Raw genomic sequence first — 19,010 nt, forward strand, 5'->3', positions numbered from 1 at the left:
ATATCACCTGAAGGATCCAGGGGTCTACTTGCGAGTGAGTCCACTGCGCGCTGAAATTCATTGAGACGGGCCCCCCACCGTGCCCGATTCTGCTTGTAAAGCCCCAGCGTATACTGAGGGCTTGGCAGAGGCGGGAGAGGGTTTCTGTTCCTGGGAACTGGCTGATTTCTGCAGCCTTTTTCCTCTCCCTCTGTCACGGGGCAGAAATGAGGAACCTTTTGCCCGCTTGTCCACGAAAAGACTGCGCCTGATAATACGGCGTCTTCTCATGTTGAGAGGCGACCTGGGGTACAAACGTGGATTTCCCAGCTGTTGCCGTGGCCACCAGGTCTGAAAGACCGACCCCAAATAACTCCTCCCCTTAATAAGGCAATACTTCCAAATGCCGTTTGGAATACGCATCACCTGACCACTGACGTGTCCATAACCCTCTACTGGTAGAAATGGACAACGCACTTAGACTTGATGCCAGTCGGCAAATATTCCGCTGTGCATCACGCATATATAGAAATGCATCTTTTAAATGCTCTATAGGCAAAAATATACTGTCCCTATCTAGGGTATCAATATTTTCAGTCAGGGAATCCGACCACGCCAACCCAGCACTGCACATCCAGGCTGAGGCGATTGCTGGTCGCAGTATAACACCAGTATGTGTGTAAATACATTTTAGGATACCCTCCTGCTTTCTATCAGCAGGATCCTTAAGGGCGGCCATCTCAGGAGAGGGTAGAGCCCTTACAAGCGTGTGAGCGCTTTATCCACCCTAGGGGGTGTTTCCCAACGCACCCTAACCTCTGGCGGGAAAGGATATAATGCCAATAACATTTCAGAAATTATCAGTTGTTATCGGGGGAAAACCACGCATCATCACACACCTCATTTAATTTCTCAGATTCAGGAAAACTACAGGTAGTTTTTCCTCACCGAACATAATACCCCTTTTTGGTGGTACTCGTATTATCAGAAATGTGTAAAACATTTTTCATTGCCTCAATCATGTAACGTGTGGCCCTACTGGAAGTCACATTTGTCTCTTCACCGTCGACACTGGAGTCAGCATCCGTGTCGGCGTCTATATCTGCCATCTGAGGTAACGGGCGCTTTAGAGCCCCTGACGGCCTATGAGACGTCTGGACAGGCACAAGCTGAGTAGCCGGCTGTCTCATGTCAACCACTGTCTTTTATACAGAGCTGACACTGTCACGTAATTTCTTCCAACAGTTCATCCACTCAGGTGTCGACCCCCTAGGGGGTGACATCACTATTACAGGCAATCTGCTCTGTCTCCACATCATTTTTCTCCTCATACATGTCGACACAAAAGTACCGACATACAGCACACACACAGGGAATGCTCTGATAGAGGACAGGACCCCACTAGCCCTTTGGGGAGACAGAGGGAGAGTTTGCCAGCACACACCAGAGCGCTATATATATACACAGGGATAACCTTATATAAGTGTTTTTCCCCTTATAGCTGCTGTATAGTTAATACTGCGCCTAATTAGTGCCCCCCTCTCTTTTTTAACCCTTTCTGTAGTGTAGTGACTGCAGGGGAGAGCCAGGGAGCTTCCCTCCAACGGAGCTGAGAGGGAAAATGGCGCCAGTGTGCTGAGGAGATAGGCTCCGCCCCCTTATCGGCGGCATTATCTCCCGTTTTTCTATGTATTCTGGCAGGGGTTAAATGCATCCATATAGCCCAGGAGCTATATGTGATGCATTTTTTTTGCCATCCAAGGTGTTTTTATTGCGTCTCAGGGCGCCCCCCCCCCCGGCCTGATCTGTGTAGGGTAGGGTCTCCACACCTCTCCTGGATTCCACATCAGCAGACCACTGGCGCAGCCACAGTACTCGACGAGCTGAGACGGACATGGAAGAAATTCCTGCAGCCATTGAACCCAGGTCTTTCATGGATTCCACCATAAAACCTTCAGAATCCGGAATGTTACGGAGAAACAATTCAATGTCACTCTAATCTATCGAATCCAAATCCTCAAGTAACATGCCTGACCACTTTACTATAGCTTTGGAAATCCATGCACAGGCAATAGTAGGACGCAGTATCGCCCCTGAAGCCGTGTATATGGATTTGAGCGTAGTATCAATCTGGCGATCAGCTGGCTCCTTTAGGGCGGTTGAGCCTGGGACAGGTAAAACCACCTTTTTTGAGAGTTTGGATACAGACGCGTCCTCTATTGGTGGGTTTTCACATTTTTTTTCTATCCTCCTCAGGGAAGGGGAAAGCAACCAAAACCCTCCTAAGGATCTGGAATTTTTTCTCTGGATTTTCCCATGCTTTTTCAAATATAGCATTTAATTCTTTGGATGCAGGGAAGGTTAGCGAGGCTTTCTTACTGTCAGTGAAGCAAGCCTCCTCAACCTGTTCAGGTGTTGTGTCAGTAATATTCAACACATCTTTAATAGCCTCTATCATCAACTGCACCCCTTTTGCGAGAGATGCGTCCCCATCACAGTCCGCCGTGTCAGAGTCTCTATCAGTGTCATCTTGCATGATCGGGCAAGAGCACATTTGTGTGAACCCAAAGAGGGGGGCCTGAGGTAACAGCACCAGACCACACCAGCAAAGAATTCTGCAAAACCGAGTTGCAGATTCATTCTGAGCAACCCTAGCAGAAATCTGAGAAATCATAGTTTTTATAGAGGATAACCACTCTGGCTCCCTTGCTGGTATCTGCGCTACAACAGTGCAATCCTGATTACATGGAATGAGATCATCCTGAGAGGACATGTCCTCAGCTGCATATGACAGTCCCTGGACATAGCTGATTGGAGACCCCAAACACTCCACACAGACACAGGGCAGGTTAGACAGTTTCCCCCCTGAGAATGGCAAGAGAGACACAGAGATCAGAGCCAACCCACTCACAGCGCTGTTATATATAAAGGACACCCCTTATCAGGGCCTACTGTGTACTATAATAGTTGCACAGATCTAATTCACCGCGTACCCGTCCCCCCCCCCCTTCTACAAGCCCCTGGTACCGCACAGGATAGCTGGAGTTGCTTGGAGGAACAGCTCTATCAGCGTCTGTGTACAGGAACTGCAGGCAGGAAAATGGCGCTGAACGCTGCTGGGTCCGCTCTGAGGAGAAGCTCCGCCCCTTGAAGCTGGCGCGTCTTCCCGCACAATTTCTTTATAATGGCCTGAGGACTCTGTCGCACAGCGGGGGATTCCGTCCCCTGTTGCGCGCCTGTGTACGGAGGATTGTGACGCTAGCCTGGGGATCCAGTCTCCGGTTAGCATCTGTGACCAGTGTAGGGTATTAAGACGCTGGCTCAGGACGCCCCTCAAAGCGCCAACACTGTGTGCCGCTGAGCTTTCCCGGAGCGCAGCCGCTCAGAGCTGCGCTCCTACCCTTGTGCCGCCATATCTCGCCTCTTCTGATATTCTGGCTCTGTAAGAGGGTGGCTGCATGCTGCCGGGGTGAGCGATCCCCTGTGGCGAGGAGCGTTCGATCCCCTCAGGAGCTCAGTGTCCTGTCAGCGGAGATAGTGGCTCAGACCCTAGTGGACCCATCTATACCCCATGGTACTAATGTGGACCCCAGCATCTTCTTGGAAGTAAGAGAAATATGATTAAAGTGGGTTTGAGAGTGGGTGGATTGACGGTTGGTACCAGATAGGGCGATTTAAGTATCTCAGAAATGGATGATCTCCTAGAAATTCAACACATAGTAGTCTCTAAAATTTACAAAGAATGGTGCACAAAAATCATACAGTGAGCATGGACAACAATAAAAAAATGACATGGTTAATGAGAGAGGTCAGAGAAGAATAACCGGAGTGGTTTAAGTTGAGAAGAAGGTGATAGTAACAGAATCATGCGTTACAACAGGGGTATGCAGAAAAGCATCTCTAAACATACAGGATGCCGAACTTTGTATCGGTGTCATATTTTGAGGGTACAGCTATCGAGAACTGTATATGATATACACATACATTTCAGAACAAAGAAGAAAGCTGCAAGATAAAGTATTTAGTAAAGATTGCAAGACAACATGTTAATGCCAGTGAATTAAAGTTGTCAAAAGGTAATTTGTGAGTTACCATTCTTTGGGGGCAATTCAATTGTTTGTGCCCATGGTTATTTCTACTAGGTGCCCGATGGAGCAATTCAATTGTTGCTCCTTTGGGGCGCAAATAGCCGTGGGCGCACACATTTAATAAGTGGGCTGTTTGGGCGCCCAAAGCAGTATGTTAGACTGTTTTAGCCGATTTGCACAGCTAAACCCGGCACTTCTGTCTGCACACATGCGGCACTCCTGCCCTATGGGGCAGGGGGCGGGGGAGTATTGGGTTGGGGGAAGAGACGGAACAATGGAATTGCTCTGATGGGTGCCCATTATGTTTGTGAGCTCACAAATCAAATGAATTCCTTCCTTTGTATTCAATTGTAGATATACTAAGCAAAGAACATTTTGGTACACAATGCTTCATTAATTAAGCCAAAAATACAATTATACTGCTTGAAGAACAACCCTATTTTTCCACAGGAGCTGTGCTGCCAGTAAATAAATAAAACATTATATTAAGATTTACACTGAGAACATAAAAAACAAAACTCAATACTCACCTGCACATTGTGAATAAGACAGTAATTGTAGTATTTTATTTTGCAGAGCTTCAGGAAATTTAAGCAAGCTAAAAGAGAAAATATGCAGATCAGAAGGGACATACAGCAAAACTAGTGCACTCCGTCAAATACTTATAGAACACACGCACAAAAAAATAGGAATTTAGTACCTACCGGTAAATCCTTTTCTCCTAGTCCGTAGAGGATGCTGGGGACTCCAAAAGGACCATGGGGTATAGACGGGATCCGCAGGAGCTTGGGCACACTGAAAAGACTTTGACTGGGTGTGAACTGGCTCCTCCCTCTATGCCCCTCCTCCAGACCTCAGTTATAGGAACTGTGCCCAGGAGAGACACTTCGAGGAAAGGATTTTTGTTTAAACTAAGGGCGAGAAAACCTACCAGCCCACACCACAAACATACCGTACAACCGGAGTATCAGGAAACCAGATAACAGTATGAATTAACAACAGCAACAAGCTGAATACAACTAATACACAACCCGCATGTAAACAAAAAGGACCATGGAGTCTATACCAAAGCTCCAGAACGGGCGTTAGAGTGCGGACGACTCTGCAGCACCGATTGAGCAAACATGAGGTCCTCCATCAGCCAGGGTATCAAACTTGTAAAACTTAGCAAAGGTGTTTGAACCAGACCACGTAGCTGCTCGGCAAAGCTGAAGTGCCGAAACCCCTCGGGCAGCCGCCCAAGACGAGCCCACTTTTCTGGTAGAATGGGCCTTTACTGACTTCGGCAACGGTAGCCCAGCCGAAGAATGAGCCTGCTGAATCGTACTACAAATCCAGCGTGCAATAGTCTGCTTAGAAGCAGGATTTCCAATCTTGTTGGAAGCATACAGGACAAACAGAGCCTCTGTTTTCCTGGCAAGAGCCGTTCTGGCGACGTCAATTTTCAAAGCTCTTACAACATCAAGAGACTTTGGAACAGCCACAGCATCCGTAGCCACAGGTACTACAATAGGTTGGTTAATGTGAAACGAAGAAACCACCTTCGGCAGAAATTGTTGACGAGTCCTCAATTCTGCTCTATCCGAATGGAAGATCAAATATGAACTCTTGTGAGATAAGGCCGCCAACTCTGACACTCGCCTGGCAGACGCCAGAGCCAAAAGCAGGACTACCTTCCAAGTGAGAAACTTTAACTCAACCTTACGTAAAAGGTTCAAACCAGGGAGACATAAGAAACTGCAAGACCACTTCAAGATCCCATGGCGCCACAGGCGGCACAAATGGAGGATGGATATGCAGCACTCCCTTCACAAAAGTCTGAACCTCTGGAAGGACGGCCAATTCCTTCTGAAAGAAAATAGATAAAGCCAAAATCTGCACTTTGATGGAACCCAATTTCAGGCCTGCATCCACGCCTGCCTGCAAAAAATGGAGAAACCGACCCAAGTGAAATTCCTCCGCAGGAGCAGTTTTGGTCTCACATAACGAAACATACTTTCTCCAAATACGGTGATATTGTTTCGCCGTAACCTCCTTCCTAGCCTTAAGGAGAGTGGGGATGACCTCCCCAGGAATACCTTTTCGAGCTAAGATTTGGCGCTCAACTTCCATGCCGTCAAACGCAGCCGCGGTAAGTCCGGAAACACGCATGGTCCCTGCAATAACAGGTCCTCTCTTAGAGGAAGCGGCCAAGGATCTTCAACTAGTAATTCCTGAAGATCCGGATACCAGGCTCTGCGTGGCCAATCTGGAACGACGAGAATCGCCTGAACCTTTGCTCGTCGTATGATTCCCAGCACCTTTGGAATGAGAGGAAGCGGAGGGAACACATACACCGACTGAAACACCCACGGAGTCACCAGGGCGTCCACTGCACTGGCTTGGGGGTCCCTTGACCTGGAACAATACCTCGGAAGCTTATTGTTGAGGCGAGACGCCATCATGTCTATCAGAGGAATTACCCAACGCTTTGTCACTTCTGCAAATACCTCTTGGCGAAGAGCCCACTCTCCCGGATGGAGATAGTGTCTGCTGAGGAAGTCTGCTTACCAGTTGTCCACTCCCAGGAGGAAGACTGCTGACAGAGCGCTCACGTGCTGTTCCGCCGAGCGAAGGATTCTTGTGGCCTCCACCATAGCCGCCCTGCTCCTTGTTCCGCCTTGACGGTTTACATGCGCCACCGCTGTTATGTTGTTCGACTGGATCAGGACAGGCCGACCCTGAAAAAGGATCTTTGCTTGTAGCAGGCCGTTGTAAATGGCTCTTAACTCGAGAACATTTATGTGGAGACAAGATTCCTCGTTTGACCATTTCCCCTGGAAATTTCTTCCTTGGGTGACTGCGCCCCAGCCTCGGAGACTTGCATCTGTTGTCAGTAGGACCCAGTCCTAGGTGGTGAGAGCTTTGTAGCCACCACAGGAGAGAAATCCTGGCCCTGGAAGATAGACTTATTTTCCGGTGCATGTGCAGGTGAGACCTAGACCATTTGCTCAGCAGATCCCACTGAAACACCCGTATGAAACCTGCCAAACAGAATGGCTTCGTACGCTGCAACCATTTTCCCCAGAACCAGAGTACATTGATGAATCGACACACTCGTCGGCCTCAGAAGCCCCCTGACCATTGTCTGTAGTTCCAGGGCTTTGTCTTCCGGAAGAAACACTCTCTGTAACTCTGTGTCTAGAATCATGCCCAGAAAGGGCAGTCGAGTGGTCGGAATCAACTGAGACTTTGGCAAATTTATCACCCAACCATGTTGTCGCAGAACCGACAGAGACAAATCCACATTTCTTAACAATTGTTCCTTGGACCTCGCCTTGATCAGGAGATCGTCCAAGTACGGGATAATTGTAACCCCTTGTTTGCGAAGGAGAACCATCATTTCCGCCATGACTTTGGTGAAAATCCTCGGGCCCGTGGAAAGCCCAAACGGCAACGTCTGGAACTGGTAATGACAATCCTGTACCGCAAACCTGAGGAAAGCTTGATGCGGAGGATATATCGGGACGTGTAAATAGGCATCCTTTATGTCAACTGACGCCATAAAATCCCCCCTTCTAGACTGAAGATCACAGCTCGAAGAGATTCCATCTTGAACTTGAAAACTTTCAAGTATGGATTGAGGGATTTTAGGTTCAGAATCGGTCTGCCCGAACCGTCCGGCTTCGGAACAACAAAGAGGTAGAACGGGGGAACGGGAACAAGGATTCTCTGTTGACACAACTTTTGTATTGCTGCTTTCACCACCTCCCTGTCCGGAAGAGACACTGGCAAGGTCGAAATGAAAAAGCGGTGAGGGGGCATCTCCTGAAACTCCAGCCTGTATCCCTGAGACACTATTTCTAGGACCCAAGGATCCAGGCCTGATTGAACCCAGACCTGACTGAAGATCCGCAGACGGCCCCCCACCGGTCCGGACTCCCCCAGGGGAGCCCCAGCGTCATGCGGTGGACTTGGTAGAGGCGGGGGAGGACTTTTGGTCCTGGGTGCCTGATACTGCAGGAGACTTTCTTCCCCTTCCTCTACCCTTTGAAGCGAGGAAGGACGAGCCCTTTCCTCGCTTGTATTTATTTGGACGAAAGGACTGCATCTGCTGATGCCTTTTTCTGTTGTGTGGGAACATAAGAAAGGATGACTTACCCGCAGTCGCGGTAGACACCAGGTCAGCCAGGCCGTCACCAAACAAGACACTACCTTTGAAGGGGAGAGCTTCCATAGCTTTCTTGGAGTCGGCATCAACATTACATTGGTGGATCCACAGCGCCCTCCTGACCGAGATCGCCATGGCATTGGCTCTTGATCCCAAGAGACCAACATCCCTCGCCACATCCTTCAGGTAATCTGCAGCGTCCTTGATATAACCAAGAGTCAAAAGATATTATCTTTATCAAGGGTATCCATATCAGAAGCTAAATTATCAGCCCATTTAGCAATAGCACTACTCACCCATACCGACACCACAGCAGGTCTGAGTAATGCACCCGTATTAGCGAAAATGGCCTTCAAAGACGTCTCCAGCTTGCGATCCGCCGGATCCTTGAGAGCTGCCATGTCAGGGGACGGAAGCGCCACCTTCTTAGACAAACGGAATAGAGCCTTGTCGACATTCGGAGACGACTCCCACTTTTCCCTGTCATCAGAGGGGAAAGAATACGCCATGAAAATTCTCTTGGGAATCTGCCATTTCTTGTCCGTCGACTCCCAAGCTTTTTCACAAAGAGCATTCATTTCATGAGAGGGGGGAAATTTCACCTCAGGCCTTTTCCCTTTAAACAAACAAATTCTTGTTTCCTGCACCGCAGGTTCGTCAGAGATACGTAAAACATCTTTAATAGCCACAATCATGTACTGAATACTCTTAACTAGCCTTGGGTGTAAAGTAGCCTCATTAAAGTCGACATCGGAATCAGAATCCGTGTCGGTATCTGTATCTCCCATCTGGGTAAATGAACGCTTCTGTGACCCTGACGGGGCCTGCACCTGAGTCAAAGCATCCTCCATGGATTTCCTCCACACTTGTGTCTGAGACTCCGATTTATCCAATCTCTTAGACAATGAGGCCACATTTGCATTAAGTGCACTTAACATAGTAACCAAATCAGGTGTCGGCTGTGCCGACAGAGCCATCTCCAGTCCCGTTTCTGCGCCCCCAGCAACCTCCTCCGGGGAGTAACACTCAGCCTCAAACATGCCGACACGTGGTACCAACACACCCACACGCACACACTGCCTCAGCTAGGGGACAGACCCACAAAGAAGCCCGGAGAGAGAAAACACAGAGGGAGTATGCCAGCTCACACCCTAGCGCCCATATATTACACCAAAACAATATATGTGGAATAGCGCTGTTCTTAAATAAACTATAAGCACCAAATATCTGTGCCCCCCCCCCCTGTTTTGCTCCCTTTTACTTGAATGGAGCTTGGAGGTCCCGGGCCAGCGTCTCATGCAGCGGCTGTGGATGAGAGAAAATGGCGCTGGTGAGCTGTGCGGCTAAACCCCGCCCCTTCCCGGCGCGCTTCAGTTCCGCAAAAATTCAAAATGTTATGCTGGCGGGGTTACGGAAAACGGTGCCCGGGCACCGAAAATGCCTGTCTGCCAGCCCTTTAAGACCCCAGTAACATGCTGCCCAGGGCGCTCCCCCCCCCAGCGCCCTGCACCCACAAGTGCCGTTGGTAAAGTGTGTGGCAGCAATGGAGCGCAGCGCTACCGCTGCGCTGCTACCTCGTTACTGAAGTCTTCTGCCGTCTGATGTCTTTGGATCTTCACATACTCACCCTGCTTCTTTCTTCTGGCTTCTGTGAGGGGGGTGACGGCGCGGCTCCGGGAACAAGCAGCTAGGCGATCGAACCCTCTGGAGCTAATGGTGTCCAGTAGCCTAAGAAGCAGAGCCCTTAACTAAGAAGAAGTAGGTCTGACTTCTCTCCCCTCACTCCCACGCTGCAGGGAGCTTGTAGCCAGCAGGTCTCCCTGAAAATAAAAAACCTAACAAAAGTAATTTCTAGAGAAACTCAGTCGAGCTCCCCTAGTGTGTGTCCATTCACTCCTGGGCACAAAGTCTAACCGAGGTCTGGAGGAGGGGCATAGAGGGAGGAGCCAGTTCACACCCAGTCAAAGTCTTTTCAGTGTGCCCAAGCTCTTGCGGATCTCGTCTATACCCCACTGTCCTTTTGGAGTCCCCAGGACATAAGAGAAAAGATTTCATGGCTTAAAGACTTCATAAGGCACATGGCATATATTCGAGTGTGTGTATATATATATATATATATATATATATATATATATATATATATATATATATCTCTATCTATCTGTGTTGCAGCAATAAACTATTCAACAGATTCTGATGTTATTTGACATGTTACACGACCCCCTTTCCATTCGAAAAACACTAACAGATTCAAGATGGGCGATTCCATGTTCGGTACATACCCTAAAAGATAACCCACCTCACCCATACCTTACTGGAGTATTCACTTTTTCCATTTGCTGCACAGTTTTTGATAAAAAAGGGTGTACTGCGACTTTTGAATCACCCTGTATATTATATATATCTCTGGATACAATACTAATACAAGGTTAAGGGGTCAATGCACAGGTCCACTTGTTCTTTCCCCAGTACCATATATTACAAAGAACCATGTTTACCTGCAATATGTGGTCCTGAGGGAAGGGCAATTAATGATGCCATAAGGGCTGATGTTACGAGGTCTGAAGGCATGGAACGTACTGCCCTGAGTGGTGCAGTTATCGGACAGATGATAAGGTGAATACAGGTTATAAGCAGTGAGTGGGATATTCAAAATGTAGAGGATTCCAGCCAGGCAATCTATGATATGTGAGTTGTTGTTAATTCAAAGTATGTTCATTTCTGATGTTTACTAAATTTAATGTAATCGTACTTCACTACTTTGTGTCCCTTTTCTTATATTCTGCTGCAGATACTGTTACTACATTGAGGAATGGAGAATGGAGGGGTGCTGCGTCACAGATTATTCTACTAGCATGCATATTGGATTAACTCTGCACATGGTAACATAATATGGGGAACATACACACACACCCTAATACACATATATATATATATATATATATATATATAAATATATAAATAATTGATTTATTTATATTGGTTTTTTGTAATGTAGCAGAAAGAATTGTTGCATCAATCTGTCAGAGGTCTAATTGATGATGCAATTGCTAAAGAATTCCAGATCCGAGACAGCCACATCATTCCGGGCATGCCTTTAAAGGCGTCAGAACGGGATCGATATGAAATACCTCCAATCAAAATCCCGACGTTCAAAATCCCGACACCAATTGACCAATGGTCAAAATCCCGACATGTAAAATGCCGACAGGTCAAAATACCGACATGCAATTTTTTGTTGTTTTTGTGTGAATGTCGACATAAGTCAACATGGACACCATATAAAGTGTACCGCGTCCCCTTGCATGGCTCGCTTCGCTCGCCATGCTTCGGGCACGGTGCCTCGCTGCGCTCGCCACCCTATTATGTTTACCATCCCAGTGGACCTGGAGGGGGAAGTATGAACAAGTCGGGTTCAATGAAAAAAATCATGAAAAACTCATGTCGGTATTTTGACCTGTCGGTATTTTGACCTTGTCGGTATTTTGAATGTCGGTATTTTATCCATGTCGGGATTTTGACCATCGGTCAATTGGTGTCGGGATTTTGATTGGAGGTAAACTGACTGCATCCCGTCAGAACAAAACTGTGCCAGCCAGAACGAAATGCATCAGCAGATTCACATTTGTGATTAATGGCTGTGAATATTGTGGAGTGGCTGTCTCAGATAAGCATTATTTCTTTTGATTTTGTACATGTATTTATTGAAAATAAAATTGTAATAGGTATGGAATGCATTACACTGTGTCCTTATTATATAATTCCCTGAGAACATTCTGCAGAAGTACAAGAATGAAAGGAAATTGCTGTCATCTACTGGGGTTCAGATAAGCCTATGTTTTTCACAAATACCCTGTTCCATAATCCATCCACAAGAGTTTTTGTTTGTGGAGAACAGAAAAGGAATTTTATGGTAGACTTACCATTGTTAAATCTTTCTGCGAGGTACACTGGGTTCCCAGGGAATACATTTGGGGTGTAGAGATGGATCTTCATCCAGGCATCAACAGGTTAAAGCTTTAGATCTCCCAGGATGCATTGAGGCCTCCTCTATAACTCCGCCTCCAGGCACTGTGAGCTCAGTTTCGTTAACCAATCCAATGCAGGAGCAGGTAGAAGAGAAGGCAGGTGTTAGTCACATAGAACCACATTCTCACGACAGGAGAAGGGACCAGTGGCTAATGCCATACAAACCCATAGAAGCTAGGGAGGCGGAAGAATCCATGATACTTTCCTCATTGCCATGCGGCTTAGAGGGCCGCCTTTATGATTGATGTACGCCACCGTGGTGGCGTTGTCCGACTGTACTTGAACAGGTCTGTTCTGTATTAGATGCTGGGCCAAGTTCAATGAGTTGAACACCGCCCGCAATTCCAGAATGTTTATCGGGAGGAGAAACTCCTCCTTGGTCCACAGACCCTGAAGGGAGTGTTGCTACAACACCGCGCCCCAACCCCTCAGACTGGCGTCCGTCGTCAGAAGGATCCAGTTGGAGATCCAGAAGGGACGACCCCTGCTCAATCGTTGGTCCTGAAGCCACCAGCTCAGTGACAGACGGACCTCCGGATACAATGAGAACATTCAAGACCTGATCCGGTGAGGCAGGCCATCCCACTTGGCAAAAATCAGCCTTTGGAGAGGACGGGAATGGAACTGAGCTTAAAGAGAATCCGACTTCCTGATGGAGGTAGTTCTCTTAACGTAGATACAGAGAGCCCGTACCACATCCAAAGACCACTCTTTGGAAGACAAATCGGGAGAGGCAAAGGCCGGAACCATGATCTCCTGATTAAGGTGGAAAGAAGACACCACCTTAGGTAAATATCCTGGACGTGCTCTAAGAACCGCCCGATCACGGTGAAAAATCAAATAGGGTGACCTACAGGACAAAGCATCCAAATCTGATACCCGTCTAGCGGAAGCAATAGCTAGCAGAATCACTACCTTAAGAGTAAGCCACTTAAGGATAGCAGATTCAAGAGGCTCAAACAGAGACCTTTGCAATGCCTCCAGAACAACCGACAAGTCCCAAGGAGCCACAGGCGGGACGTAAGGAGGTTGAATCCGCAACACACCCTGAGTGAACGTTTGCACATCAGGTAATGTCGCAATTTTTCTCTGAAACCAAACAGACAAGTCCAGGCCTTGTTGTAGAAGGGCCAAAAGTTTGTCCATATTAAACTTGTAAGCGTCATGATTGTTAGTGGCGCACCAAACTAAAAATTCCAGACCCTATGATAAATCCGAGCAGAAGCCGGTTTCCGGGCCTTCAACATGGTTTGAATGACCGCTTCAGAAAATCCTTTGGCCCTTAAGACGGAAGCTTCAAGAGCCACGCCGTCAAAGCCAATCAGGCTAAATCCTGATATACACAGGGGCCCTGAGCAAGGAGATCTGGGCGCTGTGGAAGTAGAAGGGGACGCTCTATCGAGAGACCCTGAAGGTCTGAGAACCAATGCAGGGTGTGCCACGCTGGAGCGATCAGAAGTAGGATTCCACCTTCTTGCTTGCAGGGACCAGGGAGGACTTCCTCCAGTTGATGAGCCACCCGTGGGCTTGCAGAAACTGGAGCGTCAGATCCGGATGACGTAGGAGAATCTCTGGGAAATTTGCCAACAAGTCGTCCAAGTCCGGTAGGATCCTGACCCCTTGACGGCGGAGTACAGCCGTCATTACCGCCATGACCTTGGTGAAGACTCGCGGAGCCATGGTCAAACCAAAAGGTAACGCCCGAAATTGGTAATGGAGGTTGCCAATGCGACACTGCAATGGGAATATGCAGGTAAGCATCCTGTATGTCCAGTGAGACCATATAGTCCCCAGGCTCCAAGGCCAGAACAATAGAGCGAAGAGTTTCCATACGTAATTTGGAGACCTTCACAAATTTGTTCAAGGACTTGAGGTTGAGAATGGGCCGGTAAGACCCATTCGGTTTCGGGACTAAGAACAGCGGTGAATAGTACCCCTTGCCTCTCTGAGCCAGAGGCACCTGTACTACCACTCCTGTGTCCAGGAGGGACTGTACCACCGAATGAAGAGTTTTTGCCTTCACCTGATCAGAAGGGACGTCTGTCAGGCAAAATCGATGAGGGGGATGTTTCTTGAAGGATACGGCGTAACCTCGAGTGACGACTTCCCGTACCCAGGCATCGGAAGTGGTCTTCAACCATTCCTGGGTAAACCCTAGAAGTTGGACCCCCACTCTGGGATCCCCCAGAGGGAGGCCCACCCCGTCATGCGTCTCCTGCCCTCTGCGGCCTCCGCCACCATTACTGCAGATTCTCACATGTGGAATACAAACAGACTTTCCCTCCAGTTTCAAACATGGGCGCAGCTATGTTTGTTTTGCATCACATGTTGTTCTCAGCCTATCCGCTGCAATCTGGACTGTGTAATTATCCAACCAATCCCTGCTCACCAGCTGGGATAAATATCCTGCTCCAGGGCTGGATAATCGTCAGTGCTTTGGTTGTCAATCCTGCATACATGTCTCTCCTGTTTGGTGAATGCTCAGCTTAACTTTCCAGGGATTCCAGCTCCTGTGATTCAGCGTCTCCAAGAGACAGACACCAATTACCATCTTGCGGTGCAGCCTGACTCTTGCAGTGTTCCAGTCCTGCTTCCTGGCTTTCTACGGCAATCCTGATACCGGCTTCCAGCGCAGGTTCTACTCTGCCTCCAGCTGTATCCTGGCATCATTATTGTTTCCAGTAATCTACAGCATCGCACTCTAGCTTCTGTGGTAAAGTGTCACTGGCTTCCAGCTTCAGCGTGTCGTTCACATCACTCTCAGCTTCCAGCAGTGATTGATCTTACCATCTGCCTACAGTGCTGCTTCATACCACCTACAGCGGTATTCCTATATCGCTCTGCACTACTGCATCGCTCTCTAGCTTCAAGGTACATTTGTCACTGGCTTCCACAGTTCCATCGCTTCCAGCAGTGTTGGGTGTTACCATCTGTCTTCAGCGGTGCTTCATCTCATCCCCAGCGTTATTGATATATCGCCCAGCATTTCATCCCACACAACATCGGACCACAGTGTCCATCAATGCTCACCATCGAACTGTTGCTCTGGTGGTGAGTTTAAGCACAGCTTTCCTCACACCGGTTCCGTCCGGTAGTCTCTGGCAATTCTGTCTACAATATTTCAGTGTATCAGTGCCTATTCCAGTCTCCTGTTTACCATCTACTGTGCAGTACTTGTTGTTCCTCTTTGCAGCGGTTAGCTGTGGTCACGGACTTTCCAAATCCGGATTCTAGCAAAGAACTTTGTGATCTTGTTCTGCATAGCCACAGTCTCAAATACCACCGTACTGCATTTTTATCCTGCACTCAATGTTGACGCTATCTCTCTGCCAAGAGCTATACTGTGTGTTCAATAAACTGACTGTTTATAAATAAGATTTTACTTATCGATAAATCTATTTCTCGTAGTCCGTAGTGGATGCTGGGGACTCCGTCAGGACCATGGGGATTAGCGGCTCCGCAGGAGACAGGGCACAAAAATAAAGCTTTAGGATCAGGTGGTGTGCACTGGCTCCTCCCCCTATGACCCTCCTCCAAGCCTCAGTTAGGATACTGTGCCCGGACGAGCGTACACAATAAGGAAGGATTTTGAATCCCGGGTAAGACTCATACCAGCCACACCAATCACACCGTACAACTTGTGATCTGAACCCAGTTAACAGTATGACAACGTAGGAGCCTCTGAACAGACGGCTCACAACAAGAACAACCCGATTTTTTTGTAACAATAACTATGTACAAGTATTGCAGACAATCCGCACTTGGGATGGGCGCCCAGCATCCACTACGGACTACGAGAAATAGATTTATCGGTAAGTAAAATCTTATTTTCTCTAACGTCCTAGTGGATGCTGGGGACTCCGTCAGGACCATGGGTATTATACCAAAGCTCCCAAACGGGCGGGAGAGTGCGGATGACTCTGCAGCACCGAATGAGAGAACTCCAGGTCCTCTTTAGCCAGGGTATCAAATTTGTAGAATTTTACAAACGTGTTCTCCCCCGACCACGTAGCTGCTCGGCAGAGTTGTAATGCCGAGACCCCTCGGGCAGCCGCCCAGGATGAGCCCACCTTCCTTGTGGAATGGGCCTTGACAGATTTAGGCTGTGGCAGGCCTGCCACAGAATGTGCAAGTTGAATTGTGCTACAAATCCAACGAGCAATCGTCTGCTTAGAAGCAGGAGCACCCAGCTTGTTGGGTGCATACAGTATAAACAGCGAGTCAGATTTTCTGACTCCAGCCGTCCTTGAAATATATATTTTCAATGCCCTGACAACGTCCAGCAACTTGGAATCCTCCAAATCGCTAGTAGCCGCAGGCACCACAATAGGCTGGTTCAGGTGAAAAGCTGACACCACCTTAGGCAGAAAATGAGGACTCGTCCGCAGTTCTGCCCTGTCCGAATGGAAAATCAGATATGGGCTTTTATACGATAAAGCCGCCAATTCTGACACTCTCCTGGCTGAAGCCAGGGCCAGTAGCATGGTTACTTTCCATGTAAGATATTTCAAATCCGCCGATTTGAGTGGCTCAAACCAATGGGATTTGAGAAAATCCAAAACTACATTAAGGTCCCACGGAGCCACTGGGGGCACAACCGGGGGCTGTATATGTAGTACTCCTTTTACAAAAGTCTGGACTTCAGGAACTGAAGCCAATTCTTTCTGGAAGAAAATCGACAGGGCCGAAATTTGAACCTTAATGGACCCCAACTTGAGGCCCATAGACAATCCTGTTTGCAGGAAATGTAGGAATCGACCCAATTGAAATTCCTCCGTGGGGGCCTTCCTGGCCTCACACCACGCAACATATTTTCTCCAAATGCGGTGATAATGTTGTGCAGTCACCTCCTTCCTGGCTTTAACCAGTGTAGGAATGACCTCTTCTGGAATGCCTTTTTCCCTTAGAATTCGGCGTTCAACCGCCACGCCGTCAAACGCAGCCGCGGTAAGTCTTGGAATAGACACGGTACCTGCTGAATCAGGTCCCGTCTTAGAGGTAGAGGCCACGGATTTTCCGTGAGCATCTCCTGAAGTTCCGGGTACCAAGTTCTTCTTGGCCAATCCGGAGCCACGAGTATCGTTCTTACTCCCCTTTGCCGTATAATTCTCAGTACTTTGGGTATGAGAGGCAGAGGAGGAAACACATACACTGACTGGAACACCCACGGTGTTACCAGAGCGTCCACAGCTATTGCCTGAGGGTCTCTTGACCTGGCGCAATACCTGTCCAGTTTTTTGTTGAGGCGAGACGCCATCATATCCACCTTTGGTTTTTCCCAACGGTTCACAATCATATGGAAGACTTCTGGATGAAGTCCCCACTCTCCCGGGTGTAGATCGTGTCTGCTGAGGAAGTCTGCTTCCCAGTTGTCCACTCCCGGAATGAACACTGCTGACAGTGCTATCACATGATCTTCCGCCCAGCGAAGAATCCTTGCAGCTTCTGCCATTGCTCTCCTGCTTCTTGTGCCGCCCTGTCTGTTTACGTGGGCGACTGCCGTGATGTTGTCCGACTGGATCAACACCGGCTGACCCTGAAGCAGGGGTTTTGCCAGGCTTAGAGCATTGTAAATCGCTCTTAGTCCAGTATATTTATGTGAAGAGACATCTCCAGGCTTGACCATACTCCCCTGGAAGTTTCTTCCCTGTGTGACCGCTCCCCAGCCTCTCAGACTGGCATCCGTGGTCACCAGGACCCAGTCCTGTATGCCGAATCTGCGGCCTTCTAACAGATGAGCACTCTGCAACCACCACAGAAGAGACACCCTTGTCCGTGGCGATAAGGTTATCCGCTGATGCATCTGCAGATGCGATCCGGACCATTTGTCCAGCAGATCCCACTGAAAAGTTCGTGCGTGGAATCTGCCGAATGGGATTGCTTCGTAAGAAGCCACCATCTTTCCCAGGACTCTTGTGCATTGATGCACAGACACTTTTCCTGGTTTTAGGAGGTTCCTGACAAGTTCGGATAACTCCTTGGCTTTCTCCTCCGGAAGAAACACCTTTTTCTGAACCGTGTCCAGAATCATTCCCAGGAACAGCAGACGTGTTGTCGGGGTCAACTGAGGTTTTGGAAAATTCAGAATCCACCCGTGTTGTTGCAGCACTACTTAGGTTAGTGCTACTCCGTCCTCCAGCTGTTCTCTGGACCTTGCCCTTATCAGGAGATCGTCCAAGTAAGGGATAATTAATACGCCTCTTCTTCGCAGAAGAATCATCATTTCGGCCATTACCTTGGTAAAGACCCGAGGTGCCGTGGACAATCCAAACGGCAGCGTCTGAAACTGATAATGACAGTTTTGCACCACGAACCTGAGGTACCCTTGATGTGAAGGGCAAATTGGGACATGCAGGTAAGCATCTTTTATGTCCAGGGACACCATAAAGTCCCCTTCTTCCAGATTCGCTATCACTGCTCTGAGTGATTCCATCTTGAACTTGAATTATTGTATGTACAGGTTCAAAGATTTCAGATTTAGAATAGGTCTTACCGAGCCGTCCGGCTTCGGTACCACAAATAGCGTGGAGTAATACCCCTTTTCCTGTTGTAGGAGGGGTACCTTGACTATCACCTGCTGAGAAAACAGCTTGTGAATGGCTTCCAATACCGTCGCCCTGTCTGAGGGAGACGTTGGCAAAGCAGACTTTAGGAACCGGCGAGGGGGAGACTTCTCGAATTCCAACCTGTAACCCTGAGATACTACCTGCAGGATCCAGGGGTCCACCTGTGAGCAAGCCGACTGCGCGCTGAAATTCTTGAGT

The 19,010-nt window shown here is 48.3% G+C and overlaps 1 protein-coding gene across 1 annotated transcript in view; it reads right to left on the minus strand.

Moving 5' to 3' along the window:
* PPIL4 (peptidylprolyl isomerase like 4) overlaps nucleotides 1–19,010 on the minus strand; it is a 209,578-nt gene that overhangs the window by 175,312 nt on the left and 15,256 nt on the right. The window contains exon 2 of the mRNA XM_063917508.1: nucleotides 4,598–4,665. Within this exon, the coding sequence (XP_063773578.1) occupies nucleotides 4,598–4,665 (68 nt within the window). The remainder of the gene's footprint in view (nucleotides 1–4,597; nucleotides 4,666–19,010) is intronic.

Source organism: Pseudophryne corroboree, chromosome 4 (genome assembly GCF_028390025.1).
Source record: "Pseudophryne corroboree isolate aPseCor3 chromosome 4, aPseCor3.hap2, whole genome shotgun sequence".
NCBI lineage: Eukaryota > Metazoa > Chordata > Amphibia > Anura > Myobatrachidae > Pseudophryne > Pseudophryne corroboree.